This window comes from Python bivittatus, unplaced genomic scaffold, assembly GCF_059951505.1.
Source record: "Python bivittatus isolate LINGU-HERP-01145 unplaced genomic scaffold, Pbiv_v1 ctg000430_np1212, whole genome shotgun sequence".
Taxonomy (NCBI): Eukaryota; Metazoa; Chordata; class Lepidosauria; order Squamata; family Pythonidae; genus Python; species Python bivittatus.
In genome coordinates this window covers 3,581,694-3,596,705 of record NW_028277071.1, presented here as the reverse complement: position 1 = coordinate 3,596,705, position 15,012 = coordinate 3,581,694, and the positions used below count along the sequence as shown (strand labels likewise).

The window sequence follows — 15,012 nt, the reverse complement described above, 5'->3', positions numbered from 1 at the left end:
AATGATGTTATGGAAGAGGAACAAGTTTCAGTGGACAAGACTGATACTGATTCAAATATGGATTTAAGCTATTCCCTTCTATTCTGATTAGGGCTCAGAATAATTATCTAACATTTCAAAGAAAGATTCAGGGCAGCTCTCTAGGTTCTGAAGTGAACTTGGAAGATATCTTTATAGTTACTGCCTTGTATGTCACTTTGATATGCCAGTGGAGGGAAGAATGTAGAACCCCCAAACTGCAAAAGCCCAATATGCTTAAAGTAACAAATTTGGCTTCATACAAGGGGTCTGGTATGAAAATCAGTTTCATTTCTTTATTAATTGCTCCTTCTTATTCAAATCCGGTCTCAGAATAATGATATACAGTTTAGGGAAAAAAATACAGCCCAATAATCCTGCTGCAGAAGCCAAAATGGAGAAGATCTCCACTGCCACCATGTACTTGCCCTTGGTGCTCAGATAGGTGGGAAGAAATGATATCCAAACACTACAAAAGACCAACATACTGAAGGTGATAAATTTGGCTTCATTGAAGCTGTCAGGTAACTTCCTAGCTAGGAAGGCCACGGTGAAGCTGATAGTGGTCAAGAACGCCATAAAGCCAAGGACAACATAAAACATAGTGGCTGAACCTTCATTACATTCCACGACAATTTCTTCAGCCACTGAATGCATGTCAGAATCTGGGAATGGGGAAGAAAGTGCCAGCCACACAACACAAATGGTGAATTGTGCCATGGAGCAAGATAAGACAATAAAAATAGCCAGCCTTTTCCCCACCCACTTCCTCATTTTGGAGCCTGGCTTGGTGGCCATGAAAGCAAGAACCACCATGGTTGTTTTCCCCAATATACAAGAAAGAGCTACAGAGAAGATGATGCCAAAAGCAGGCTGTCTCAAGAGACATTTCCCTTGGTCAGGTTGCCCAATGAAGAGCAAAGTGCAAAGGAAGGAGAGGAGGAGAGCAATGAGAAGAATGTAGGTGAGGTTCCTGTTGTTGGCTTTGACGTTAAGAGTGTCCTGGTGTTTAATGAAGATCCCCAGTACCAAAGTTGTGATGAAAGAAAAGGAGACTGCAATCATTACCAAGGAAATGCCCAAAGGCTCTTGGAAAGACAGGTAAGTTATACTTTTTTGAAGGCAACTCTCCCGATCGTTGTTTGGATATTGATCCTCTGGACATGGGAAACAATCATCTATGTCTGGGGGCAAAAAGAAAACATATCTCTTCACAGAACCACGATTGGTTTTAAGCATGAAGAATTAATCACAGACTACATCCACTAAGGAACTATGACTTACATAGGGGTTCATACTATTTTTTTCTTAAAATAATTTATAATGCAATGTACTGTATATTGTGTTGCAGTGTTCAGTTTCAATATGCCCCGAGTTATACAGCTATCTCTAAATCTGAATATTTCTCCTCTCTATTATAGCCCACATGGAGGGACTCTGGCTAGAATAAGAAGTAAAAAGAGTAGAAATAAGAAGAAAAATGTTGCATGGATAGAATTATTAGAATCGAGCTTTATGCAAATTTACCTTTACTCCCAAAAATAAGAAACAAAGGAAGCATTCTGGATTGTCTACCAATAAGCATTGGTTTCCTGCAAAACTGTTTACAATTCTTCAAGGAAACATAAGAGACACTCCAAATCTGAGAAATCCTTTCATCCTTGAGAAAGATTATGCTATTTAGACTGACCTGTAGCATCAAATACTTCACTGTACTATGAACAAAGAAATAATCCAAGTTTTCCGTTGCTCAACTATACAACTTGAAGTAAAGCTCAAGATTTTCAGTCATCATAGTATTGATTAAAAATTCACCCCCCTCCCATTTATACTTATTCAATCATTGATATATTTAATATACTCCTTCACTTACCCGTTTGTTCAGCTATCTTCCCTTCTGGACACAGCCTACAGTCGTAGCAGCAAGATAATTTCCCTTCCACTTTTATCTTGCTATGGCCTAAAGGACATTTCTTGTTACAGATGGAAAGAGGTAATGTCTGTTAATAAATAAAATTGGATTTTTTTCACATGAAGAATTTATGCTTTGGGATTGTTCTTTTCATCAGTTATATATGCTCAAACTCTTCATATCTAATCCAACTTTTGGTGTTCAATTTTCCACTTTTCTTTCTGGTTTAAATTTTCAACTGAATCTCTTAACTGCTCCTTATCTCACACCTATTACAGTAAAGGATTGATCATGCCAGACATAGTAGTTTTTTAATATATATAATACCAGGAACTAATATTCAGTTAGAGAAAAAGTAAAGAAAGAAAAAACAAAGCCAAAAGTGAAAGAAAGAAAGAAAGAAAGAAAGAAAGAAAGAAAGAAAGAAAGAAAGAAAGAAAGAAAGAAAGAAAGGAAGAAGAAATATAAAGACATGCCATGTGATTTTCTTTTACAACAGTTATAGGTATAAATTTAAACAGACCTCTTACTGTATGGTTACAACATAACTTTCATTTTCTTTGTCATCTACTATTATTTCTAATCATCAAACTCATATATCATAATTTCATTTTTTCTATTTCATGCAAAATGTCCAAAAGGGGTTTCCAATTGACATTAAACATAATTGGTGTCTTTTCTCTAATCAAGGCTGTCAATTTAGCCATCTTAACAAGTTCCATCATCTTCACCATCCACTCTTCCATTGTGGGTATTATAAAATCTTTCCACTGTTTTGCATATAAATGTTTTGCTGCTGTTATCATATATAAAAACAAAGTTCCATGAGTTTTTTCCAACTTTTTGTCAATCAATCCCAAAACAAACATTTATTTATGTTTATTTATTTATATATCAAATTTGTCACTGTCCATCTTCTTAAAAAGCAACTCTGGACGTTTACAGAACATCTCTGGTTTCAGCTGTATATTAATCTTTAAAATCTTCTGAATTAATGTATGTATTTGAATCCAAAATGTTTTACCTTTTTTACATGTCCACCAAGCATGATCAAGAGTCTCCCCTTGTTCACACTTCCAGCATAAATTTGAAGAACCTTTATACATTTTAGATTATTTTTCTGGTGTCAAATACCAACGGTACATCATTTTATAAAAATTCTCTTTAACCTTATAACCCAATATAAATGTTGATCCTTTCATCCACATATTCTTCCATTTTTCCATTTGCATGTTATAAACAAACATTTTACCCCATTTTATCATAATTATTTTCACTTCTTCTTCTGTTCCAAATTTTAATAAAGGTTTATACATATTAGCAATCACATGTTCATCATTTACACACATTCCATTTCACAGTCTTATAATAATTAAAACCAAAAATAATTTTATCTTCTTTAAGTCTTTCTAATAATTGTACATAGGAAAACAACCAACATGTGTATCATTCTAATGCTAAATCGTGTCTTGATTTTATTTTGAAATGTCCCTGGGAAAATTTTAATATGTCACCATGAGTTAACCATTTATGTTTAGTTATAATTTCTCTTCTATAATAAGCTTCTTGTGGTGAAAGCCACAAAGGTATTTTTGGACACAGCCTGGACTTATATCTACTCCATATTCTCAATATGGTACATCTAACAAAATTATGTTTAAAATCTACATTGACTTTAGCTTTATCATACCATAAATAACCATGCCACCCAAACCTCAAAGCATGCTCTTCTAACTCTAATAATCTTTTATTTCTCAGTATCACCCATTCTTTCATCCAAAGTAAAAAACAAGCTGCAAAGTATAATTTCAAATGAGGTAAACCAAACCTTCTCTTTCTTTAGTATCTCTAACACCTTGTACTTGACTTGTGGTTTTTCTTCCCTGCCACACAAATTTAGATATATCTTTCTGCCATTGTTTAATTGGAACATCAGTTGTCAAAACAGGTGTTGTCTGGAACAAAAATAACATTCTAGACAAAACATTCATCTTAATCACAGAAATTCTCCCCAATAATGACAGTTGTAGTTTCTTCCATCTTAACATATCTTTTTTAAACTACGTTACATGGCTTAAGATAATTATTTTGAAATAACAGACAACTCATATTTGTCAAATTAAAACAATCAAATATTTAATCTTTTTGTCAATCTTGAAACCCATTTTGTTCATCAATTCTGTTTGATCTTGTATCTTCATATTTTTTATTAACATCTTTGTCTTCTGTTTATTAATCTAAAAACCAGCTAATGCACCAAATTCTTTTAATTTTCTCATTAGTAATTCAATACCCTTTAAAGGATCTTCCAACATCAGCACCAAATCATCTGCAAAAGCTTTCAACCTGGAAGTCTCTTTTTTGTACCTGTTATCCTCTCATCCTACCTTCTAACTCTGTCCAAAACATCAAGAACCAGAATAAACAGAAGGTGGGATCATGAGCAACCTTGTTTTGTTCCTTTTTGTATCTCACAAGGTTTTGTTAGATTTCCATGAACAATAATTTGTGCTTTCTGTGAGGTGTAAATTGTTTTTACCCATTTTATTTCTCTCCAAAATTCATATCTTCCAAAACTTTAAATAAAAGAGCCCAATTTAAACTGTGAAAAGCTTTATCTGCATGGAAAAAAATAGTTAATGCAGCTTGTTTTTCATCATGATCTTTCAAGTATTCTATAATGTCCAACACTTTTCTGACATTGCCTTTTAACTGTCTTTTAGGTAAAACTTCACATTGATCTTTATAAATAAATTCTTGCAGAATTATTTCCAATCTATCTGCTAAAATTGTTGTGAACAACTTATCATCATTATTCAGTAATGATATTGTCTATAATTTCTTGTTAGAGTTAGATCCTACCCCTCTTTAGGTATTAAGGCTATATTAGGATTACATATTAAGATCTGTGTCTTTCCTCCCCATAGTATAGAATTCATCATATTCTGTAGGGGTTGTAGAAGTTTATCCTCAAAACATTTAATAAGATACATATTTAATAAGAAACTGGTAATTCATCTGGTCCAGGTACTTTTCCTGGTTTAATCTTTTTTTATAGCTTCAGAAACTTCCCTTATTGTTATAGGTCCATTCATAATCTGCTCTGGTTCTCTGTAAGCCTTGGTAAGTTTTGTTTTTTTAAGTATTCATCCGTTTTTTTCCCCCAAAGATATATCTGTTCCTTTATACAAGTTAGAATAATATTGGTAAAAAGTTTTTTGTATAGCTATATTGTTGGTTAATACAGTATCTCCTTCTTGAAGTTTCAAAGTCTTTTTCTTTACTTTCTCTTTCCTTAATTTATATGCTAACCATTTCCCTGGTCTGTTTACAAATTCAGAGTTCTTTTGCTTCACATAGTTTATCTTCATTTCCATTTCTCTTACTGTTAACGTAGATAACTGTTGCTATAAAAGTTTAATTTGTTGTGAAATGCTTATCTTTTCTAGCAATTTCTTTTATTCTTTCACTTTTCTTTTTGTCTCATCCAGAACAGCCTGTGTTTTCTCTTGAGTCTTCTTTTTAAGTTCAATATTATGTCCAAACTGAGTATTCTAAAGATCTGTTCTGGGGAAATCAGAACTGAAAGCTGGTGTGGGAGAGATTTTAAGTCCTTAAGAGTCTTTTTTTTTTTTTTAAGCAGGGGGTGGGTAGGGGGGTTACCAAGAGCTATTTCTATGCTTGGTACAAAGCGGTGAAGTTCATATTGAATAAATATACAAAACAATTCATAATTATAATTAAAAACAACAGAGTACCATGAAATCCACAGACTCTATGACAGAAGAATTTTAAGTTTATTGTCTTTTCTAATGAAATGTATGAAATGATGTTATTGATGTTGTGTGTGTTTACTTTTCCATTGATACCCAATGCCGTATTTCATTTTAACTTTCATGAACTTTTCATGACAGTCATCTGATTTTCAAAACTGAGCTATTTTCAAACTGGCTGCTACTAGCAGAGTAATTATGTTTTCTGAAGGTTTGTGGGTTTCTTTGAAGCTTGGAGCAGATTGGAAACAAATGGATTTTGGCCTTCTCTTAAATGATTTGCAGATATTAGTCACCATTGCCTCACTCACCTGTTTCCAAAACATGCTTCTTTAGGGACAGCCACCAAAGATTAAATAGAGTTTCTTTTTATCCAAAGACTCAACAATTTGGGAATATGACTCTGAGAAATTATTAAGCTGATACCATTTATAAATCAATTTCAGAATTCTCTTTTAGAAATGTGGAATCAGGTCAGAAAGCAGTTGTCATATTCCTTCCTTCACTGGCTGGTGTATGTTTCATTTTAACAAAATATCTGCCCCCCCCTTTTTTTAAATGACTTTTATGGATAGTATGCAATCATATTACTCCACTTGGATTAGAATTATTTAGCTAGATAGACAGACAGAATCTCAAGTAGATATTTGTTATTTTTGTTTTGTTTTGTTGTTTTTCTATTTCAAAAACAAAGAGTTTCTGCTCCCTATTTTGTCTATCTCAGGAGAGGCAATTATGAATTTAACTCCCAGGAGATGAAATCATGAACCGTGTATGTGCCATTTTTTTAAAAAAAAATCCATTTTGTTTCAATCAATGGTTTGTTTCTGTCAAGCTATGCACATTTCTAGAGTCTCGTTATTTTACTAATGTAGTTGGAAACACATCCTGCATATTAACATAGCTTTGCATTGGAACTAAAGAAATATTGTTGGTATAGAAATCTTAAGCCATTACGTTAGTAGTTTATGTTCATATCACATCCAAAAGAAAACATTAATATGAGGCTTTTAAATGGCTTAATCAAAGTGTTGTTGGCTTTAAAAAAATAATTTATTGACATGGATCAGTGGCTAAATGATTTCATAAAAATTGAAAACATGAGACTCACTTGGTTAAATATGTGGGGCCAAATGGCATCCTCAGCAGAAATGGTGACAAGATTCCCCAGGGGAGCCATGGGGTCGATCTTTCCAACTTGGACTCTCAGAAAGGAGTTGTTTGGGAATGTGACCCAACTGAAAATATCAAATCCAGTTAATAATTCTCCATTAGGGCCAAAAGAAATCTGTTCTCCAGCACTGTTGTTAAAGGAGACTTGCTGCAGAAAATGGTGAAGCTGAATGAAGAAAGAAAGAAAGAAACAGAAATATTAACTGTACTCCTTGAATTATATGGGCAAATCTCAGTTCTTTCAGTTTGGCTTATGCTCAATGGAAAGTGAAATTTTGCATCAATCTACAGTATTGACAATTGGAAAAGAAGTGCATTCTCTATCACATGCATTTTCTACTCTATTGTCTAAATTATTTCAGCTGAAAATTTGTCAGGTGAGATTTCTAGCACAAAATCATGAAAGGGAGAAATCTGACAGATCACTTTGCTCCAATCAGCTGAGCATTTCAGGAGTTGTGAATTCAGTTTGCTAGGATAAAATGTAGATAAGATAAAATTCTCCAACATAGAAAATGCTAGGGCATGATGGCCTTTCCTTCCAGCTAAGGGGTTACCTTTAAACAAAAATTAAAAGGTAATTTAAAACAAATTGAAATTGAAATTTCCTTCATGCAATTCCTTGACAAATACGCTATACTCTTGAACTAACAGTATTCATATTTTCACAAGATTTGTTGTCATCTCTCTTTTTATTCCTTTTGACTTAATTTCTCTGAAATTAAGTGGGTGAGGAATAATAATGCTACTAAGCAGCAAAGCCACTTTCAAGGATTTGCATTTGAAATTGTCAGATATCATGGATTGAATAAGTTCTGGTATATGCCATTTCATACATAAAATACTTTCTAAGGTTCATATCTTACATATTTTTAACTGGCCCAATATTTTCAAAAAAATTCCTTTTCAAATTCTATCTGTTACTGCACAAATGACCTGAACATTGAAATAGCAATAGAAAAGATAATGTGTTTCAATTTTTTTTTCTTTCATATTGACAGTACCAAGTACTTGCAAATAGCATTCAGAACTATCTGTAAAATATCTTAACTATTAAGTTCAAAAACAAAACAAAACAACTTCCTACTCCAGTACTGGGTACATGAGATGATTACCTTCCCAAATTTTGCGTTAGCCAGCATTACCTGCCATGGTGACTGAAGCAAGAGCTTCCATCTCCTCTCATCAATTATTCGACCCCCTTTGGGTTTGGAGGAGCGCATGGCCCTCAGAGCATGTGCCACAGCATAGGCTGCATTGTAGATGCTGTAACTGAATCCACTCATGGTGCTCTCAAACACAGAATTAGGAAGAGTCTCCAGCTTCTCTTCTCCAGTGCATGTTCTTTCAGCATTCCCATCCATCATCTCACTGGAGAATGAGCATACAAATGCATCTTTCCAGAAATCCCCAATAAAGCCATCTTCTTTTTTAAAGCTTGGGTTTCTCTTCTGCACAAATGGTTGGAATCCTGTCAGCTCTTTTGAGTGAATTGCAAAGGAAAGAGCACCATGGAGAAAATCAATGGGCAGCTGTCTTTGCATAAGAATGGAGGTGAATTCCATCTGGGCTGTCATGATCCAAACTTTGGCTTTTCTCTCCTTTGGAATATCATCAGAATCAAAAAGATAGATCATTACTCTCAAAGTCACCATGCCTGTAATTTCTGCATTCAAAATCACTGCAGTGACTGTACTCCCCATGATCACTTTGTATAATTTATCTGCCTTTTCCATCATTTCAGCTGCTTCACCACCATACATTATTTGGGGGATGCAATCTATAAAATCAAAGCAGATTCCTCTCTCTGAAAACACGGAAAGACGGTTTTGAATGAACCTTTCTTTATCCTCCTGATACAGAGAAACCAACCCCACCCAGGTCCATCCAAAATGCAAGAGTAAGTGCAGTATTCCTTTAAGCTGGTGCATCTCATCTGGGAACATCCATTTGACAAACAATGCTGCTGTTTCATTATTTATTAATGGTGCTGATCCATACGTGATCTAAATGGTGGGAAGAAAGAAGAACAAAGGCAAAAAGGGACTTTTCCCCTCCCCCCCAAAAAATGTTCAATGCTTTATTTAATCAAATCTCTGGTTTTAGTGGGATAGAGAAAGAGGGTTTGTTAAAAGTACAGTTTTACAACTCAACATCTGCAAGTTAAGTACTGCTCATCCAGCAAAAAGGGATAGCCCTTTGTTGATATTCTTCATATCTCATGAACTTCTCATCTTACCTCAAATCTTTTGTGCTTCTGGAATTGTTTTCACAAGAGTTCTCATGAGGACAACATCTGAAATAATAAATAGCTTGTGAACTTCCCATCTTGCTCCATTTTTGTTCTCACCTGAGGAAACTTGTAGTTGCACAGAGTGGTTGCCATGCTGAGGCAGGTCTGAGAATGGGGTCCTCCAATGACAGCTATTGTATGGGTCTGGTCATTACACTTGTAGTTGGGGATAAATTTATCTTTTGTAGATAGAAATTCCAGGGCTAAAAGATAAGTTGAACTTTCCTCCAGATAGTCGGTAGCGATGTGGAAACCGAGGCTAACATTGGGTAAAATCTCAGAATGTTCATTGATCTCCTTTACAGCAAATGCCAGAGCCAACGTGTGTTGGTAATTATGAGTGAGGAACCTTCAGTGAGAGGTATAAACTATGTCAATATATTTCTGGTTCAGTATTGTGCAGTTGCTATCTTTAATTGTGATATATATTCATACACATGCAGACAAGTTGGCACTTGTTGTTTGCCCTGGACATCTGGAATTTGGTCTTTAGCAAACAGTAGCCGTAGATTGTATGAACTGGGAAACATTGATTTGGGGGGCAGGAAACATTGGGCTAAGGTAGTATTCTTTTTCTAAGCCAGTTGCATTTTCCCACACTAGACTTGTAATAAACTGAACTAGTTTCTCAAAGGCAATTGAAGGTTTCATGCTTCATTTCTGGGTGAGATAAAAAGGAGTAAAGCTCAGGATTACCAGAGGGCATCTGCCAAGCCTAGATTAGTCAAACTTTTTCCTTGCAACAGAGGACTTTGTTGAAGGAAGGAAGTTTCCTGACGAAAAAGTAATTCATATAGTTCATGGTTCAAATCAATAGTATTCGTCTCAATTTATACTTCAGTGTTAGGACAAGCTAAGTTTCTGTGAGCTCCAGAATTAAAAATGGCTAAACATGGCCATTGGAACTAGTCATACTGACCAACTAGCAACCAATATGTTTGAGTAGAAAACTGAGAGAAAGAAAATACAACATTTAGGTGGCAATGGGGTGGAGAAGAGGAGGAGGAAGAGGAGGAGGAGGAGGCGGATACTTACAGGTACTGATCAAGCACTTCATGAGAAGGAACACTTTGAAAAGTGATCTTGTTTGAAAGAAAGGAAACCTGATAAATAATAGCAGCAATGATTAAGTCTCCAGGCTGATAATACTTGTGAACAATTGGAAGAGGACCACTGAGGTTGCAGTTGCGAATGGGAGAAATTAACATCCTGTTAGGAAAAAAGAGTAAAACCAGTGTTCTAAATATTACCAACTCAGTATAATATGTGATCATTTTAGAATGAAATGGTAGCTCCTATGTTATCATTCACCTGAGGTACTGGGTTGGCCCCTCATTAACATTATCTAAATTTAAGACAATGAAGTATCACAGATCAAACATGAATCCTTCTTTTTCCCCCCTACATGCAGTTCTGTATTACTGAACAGATATTAATATAATGTAATGTCTTAGTCTGGGATCATCGTTTTGTCAGTGTCTGCTTGGATTCCCTTGAGACATGGAGCAGAAGGGACAATGACTATACTTAATTAGTAATTAGTACTATTAGTTGCAAAAGTACTTTGAAAAATGTCAGAAGGAAACATGCTTATCATATCTCAGTAGACACTGCTGCACTGCTACGAACCTTTGGAACTTAAGACATGAACTAGAAAATGGGGGAATGAGAGATCATATGCACAGAAGAAGAAAACAAAACACAGAGATGGAAAAAAAAAATGAAAATGCATCTGTTGGGGTCATTTTGCCCACCCCTTTGCTTAATACAGGATCTACCTTGAAAAGTAGTACTATAACAATTACTTTAACTTTAGAAAGGCATCATCCTGGAAGTATAGCATGCTAGATTCAATAGGGAATGGGGCTCAGGAATGGGGGTTGAGCCTGTTATGGTGGATTTATGCTCCCCCAAAGAGCAGGTGAGCATTTTCAGAGTGCTTCTTGATCTTCTGTTGTCTCTTGTTCTCCAGATCCTTCAGCAAATCAGGAGAATATTTGTGGTCCCACACCTGGCATGCCAGCTATGACCACTCCAATGGCAGACTGGTTAGGCCATGTTTATCACTTCCCTAGCTTTCCTCACTCATCAGTTTACTCTAATTCTTGACACTCTGAAAGATACAGTGGTGCTTTAATGTTTGTGAACACATTTGAATTTTCAATATTTCTCCATAAATATGACCTAAAATGTGATCTGTTCTCCACACAGGTCCTAAAACTAGGTAAAGAGAACCCAATTAAACAAATAAGTCATTGTCATATTAAAGGGTTGTCCATGAAATCTAATTGATATTATTTGGTCATTGATTGCATTGTAGGCAAGTACTGTTGTGCTGTATGCTCACTGACTGTAAAAGGAACACTTTCTTCTTTGTTTTTCATGTCCTGAGTAACAAACAATGCGATCTTCTGACTGAAAGTGTTCGATCCAAGTCCACCTCAATTCACTAACCCTTAAGAGGTCAATCCTTAGTTGTTTCCTTTCATCTTTCACTGTGTTGAGCTTTCCCATGTTCATACTTCTGATGTTCCACATTCCTGCTCTAATTCTGTCTTTGCAGACATTTGCTTTTCCAGCATGGCAACATCACAAAGGCTTTAATCTACAATAGGCATGTTATAAACACCATTAGTACTTGGAAGCTTCTTCAGCTCTTCTTCAGTAGCATGTTGAGTGCCATCTGACCTGAGGGGCTCATAATCCGGCACTACATTTTCAATTATTTTGTATTCTTATCCAAGTGGCTTTCTTGGTAAAAATACAGGAGTGGTGTATCATTGCCTTTTCCTGTGATGTATTAATTGATGCCTTTGTCACTGTCACTAAAGTGATCATCTGTCTCTGGCATCTTCCTATATTGCTGCCACCCAATCTAAGTGCCTGCTTGTTTGAACTGAGAAGCTGGGATGACCTTTAGATGTTGGGTGACCTTGCTGGGAATAGATACTCATGGCATACACTCCCAATATTTTTCTCTCATCCCACCCAGGAACACCCACCACCACCATTATGAGGCAGCATGGCAGGACTTGGGGGGGGGGCATTTAATACTTCTGCTATATGAGTTACACTGCTTACCAGTGTCACATCTATTAAGCAATGTCCCTTATGGGACCTAGGAAGCATTTCTGTGTTGCAGAGACTGCACCTGGAATAGTATCAACCCAGGGGTTTGGAGTGCTCCAATCCTGCAAGACTTTAGATGGTCTTTAAAAAGCTGTCCCCCCGCCCCAGCTCTGTGATAGGTCAGTGATGTGCCCATTTGTTATGTACTGTTTGCTTTGGTTACAATATGTATTTCCTTTTGTCACATGAAGTGTCATCTAGGTGGTTGTTGTTTAGATATTATACTGGGTTTAATTGTATGCTGTTAGTCAGTTTTGGAGTGGCCTTATAAATTCAAAGGAAGGAAGGAAGGAAGGAAGGAAGGAAGGAAGGAAGGAAGGAAGGAAGGAAGGAAGGAAGGAAGGAAGGAAGGAAGGAAGGAAGGAAGGAAGGTCCTTTCCAATTCAACAACATTTTGAAAAAGAAATTTTGTAAAGGGATTGGAGCACTACCCATTACTCTGCAAAAACTGAATGAAATGGAACCAAATCTGCTGTGAGGAGAGAAATTGGCAAAAGAAAAACATGAGCCCAACAATGACCTAGATCAGACTAGAGTCTGCAGAGTGAGAGAAAAGAAATCCAGACAAATTTCCCCAACGGATCCCCTATGGAAGAGGTAGCCATGCAGTGCCTTGTAATGTGGGTGACTAAATAATTCTGAGCACCCTTTCTCTTCCGTCCTTATCTCATGATCCATAGCATAGGCATCAGCCCATCCTGTGTTTTCCAGTGCAGCTATACACACAAACACACACACAGTAGATTCAAGACACTTCTTTATTTAGCAGATAATTTCCATGGCCTCTGCTGATAAAGTGTTGGAAAGAATTCAGAAGTCATGTTCTGCATGCTTTCCCTATTTTGGTTTATTATCAGGAAATATATCAAGTTCAGCATATCATTACAGTCAGGACCAGAAATATTGGAGCAAGGATAATGTTGTTTTGGTATTTGGCCTCTGCACACCACCACATTGAAGTTGAAAGGAAACACACCCAGATGGGAGCGAAGTCAGGACTTTCAGCTGTAATTCAAGGGGGTTGACAAAAGTGGGACATAGCCATTCAGGAAGTACAGCCAGTGGCATACACACACACCCATCATTGGTGGCTCACCAAGGGATAGTGAGAGACACCCCTGCAAACAAAAGAGATGCACTAGTATTTATACATTTCACAAAAGGGGAAGGAAGCAATGACGCATACATAGTCATTTGGTGATACAGGCATACATAAGTCATAGATCTCAACTTTCTTCCTGCTCCTCTGCTATCTACTATGAAAGCGATAGTCTTACTGAGAAGAAGAAATCAATTCAGGGTGCCAAAAGCCAGGAGGAACCCATCCTCCTTCAAGAAAGATGCCAATGTTGCTATAGGGATGTTCTGATCAGGTCTTTACAACCAGCCTAGTTCACCCCAGCTCCAAGGCTGCTGCACGTTCTTTTATGTTTCAATTTTGTTTAAATGTTCCCATTCATCTGAAGACTCTGAAAACTTATTTTCCTCACCTAAAATAGTATTTTCATCACAGAGTCCTTTCCAATGACCTGTGATAGGCAGATGTACTAGTTGCATTGGTTGGTTGCACAGTTAGCCAGATGTTTAGCCTGGGTTTGACACTTTTATCCACCTATGGAGTCCTTCCCAAGGACCTGGGATAAGCAGATGTTGCTGTTTGATGATGTTAGAGGTATCGTCGCAGGATATAAGCTGTTCCAAGTAAAGCTGGCTTTTGCAATTCATTGATGGTGATGTTTTGGGATTGCATCTAAGCTGCCTATAACTATTGGTACTATGTTTCCTTTCTTTTCTCATAGTTCTTCTATTTCTATTTTCAGGTCTTTGTATTTTGGGATTTCTCCGGTTATTTCTCTTCTATTCTACTGTCTCCAGATATTGCAATATCCAATATCCAGACTTTTTTGTCTTTCTTATCAATAATTGTTAAGTCTGGAGTGTTGTGTGGCAGGTGTTGGTCTGTTTGAATTCTAAAGTCCAAGAGCGCTTTAGCTTCTTCATTTTCTATTACTTTGTCTGTTTTGTGGTCCCATCAGTTCTTGCTTGCAGGCCACGGTATTTCTTGCAGATATTCCAATGCACCATTGTTGCTATTTTGTCATGCCGTTGTTTGTAGTCAGTCTGTGCGATCTTCTTGCAGCAGCTAACTAGGTAGCCCACTGTTTCTTCACCTTCAGAGGTGGCATTTGCTGTTGATGATGATGAAGATGACGATGACAATGACGATGATGATTTTGGCAGACATTTTTATGGCCCTGCTAAACCCACACAAAACATAACTTTTTTGGGCGGGGGCACTTCAAATAGCCCCTTCATGGATCACTGCCTTGTTGTGGCGAAGGGGCTTGCGTAACTCAATGAAGCCATGAGCTATATAGTGCAGGGCCACCCAAGACGGACAGGTCATGACAGAGAGTTCTGACAAAATGTGGTCCACTGGAGAAGGAAATGGCAACCCACTCCAGTATCCTTGCCAAGAAAACCCCATGGACAATGTTAAAAGGCTAAAAGATATGATGCCGGAAGATGAGCCCCTCAGGTCGGAAGGTGTCCAATATGCTACTGGGGAAGAGCGGAGGGCATTTCCAAGTAGCTCCAGAAAGAGTGAAGCGGCTGGGCCAAAGTCGAAAGGACGTTCAGCTGTGGATGTATCTGGAAGCGAAAAGAAGGTCCGATGCTGTAAAGAACAATATTGTATAGGTACCTGGAATGTA

The 15,012-nt window shown here is 36.8% G+C and overlaps 1 protein-coding gene across 1 annotated transcript; it reads right to left on the bottom strand.

The window, feature by feature from the left end:
• Positions 1-306: 306 nt before the first annotated feature.
• Positions 307-8,240, bottom strand: LOC112542645 (vomeronasal type-2 receptor 26-like). Its single transcript, XM_088144011.1, has 4 exons — positions 7,992-8,240; positions 6,815-7,042; positions 1,892-2,018; positions 307-1,202 (listed from the first exon to the last, which is right to left on the bottom strand). The coding sequence occupies exons 1-4, from the start codon at positions 8,238-8,240 to the stop codon at positions 307-309; spliced, it is 1,500 nt and encodes a 499-aa protein (XP_088000137.1).
• Between the last annotated feature and the right edge of the window lie 6,772 nt (positions 8,241-15,012).

Bases quoted from the DNA above. Each gene is read 5' to 3' on its own strand.
- LOC112542645 (XM_088144011.1), bottom strand. From the start codon at position 8,240: ATGGATGGGAATGCTGAAAGAACATGCACTGGAGAAGAGAAGCTGGAG. The intron at 2,019-6,814 runs GTGAGTCTCATG...ATTTATTAACAG, and splicing joins GGCCCCACATATTTAACCAA to ACATTACCTCTTTCCATCTG. The intron at 1,203-1,891 runs GTAAGTGAAGGA...TTTTGCCCCCAG, and splicing joins GAAGATAGCTGAACAAACGG to ACATAGATGATTGTTTCCCA.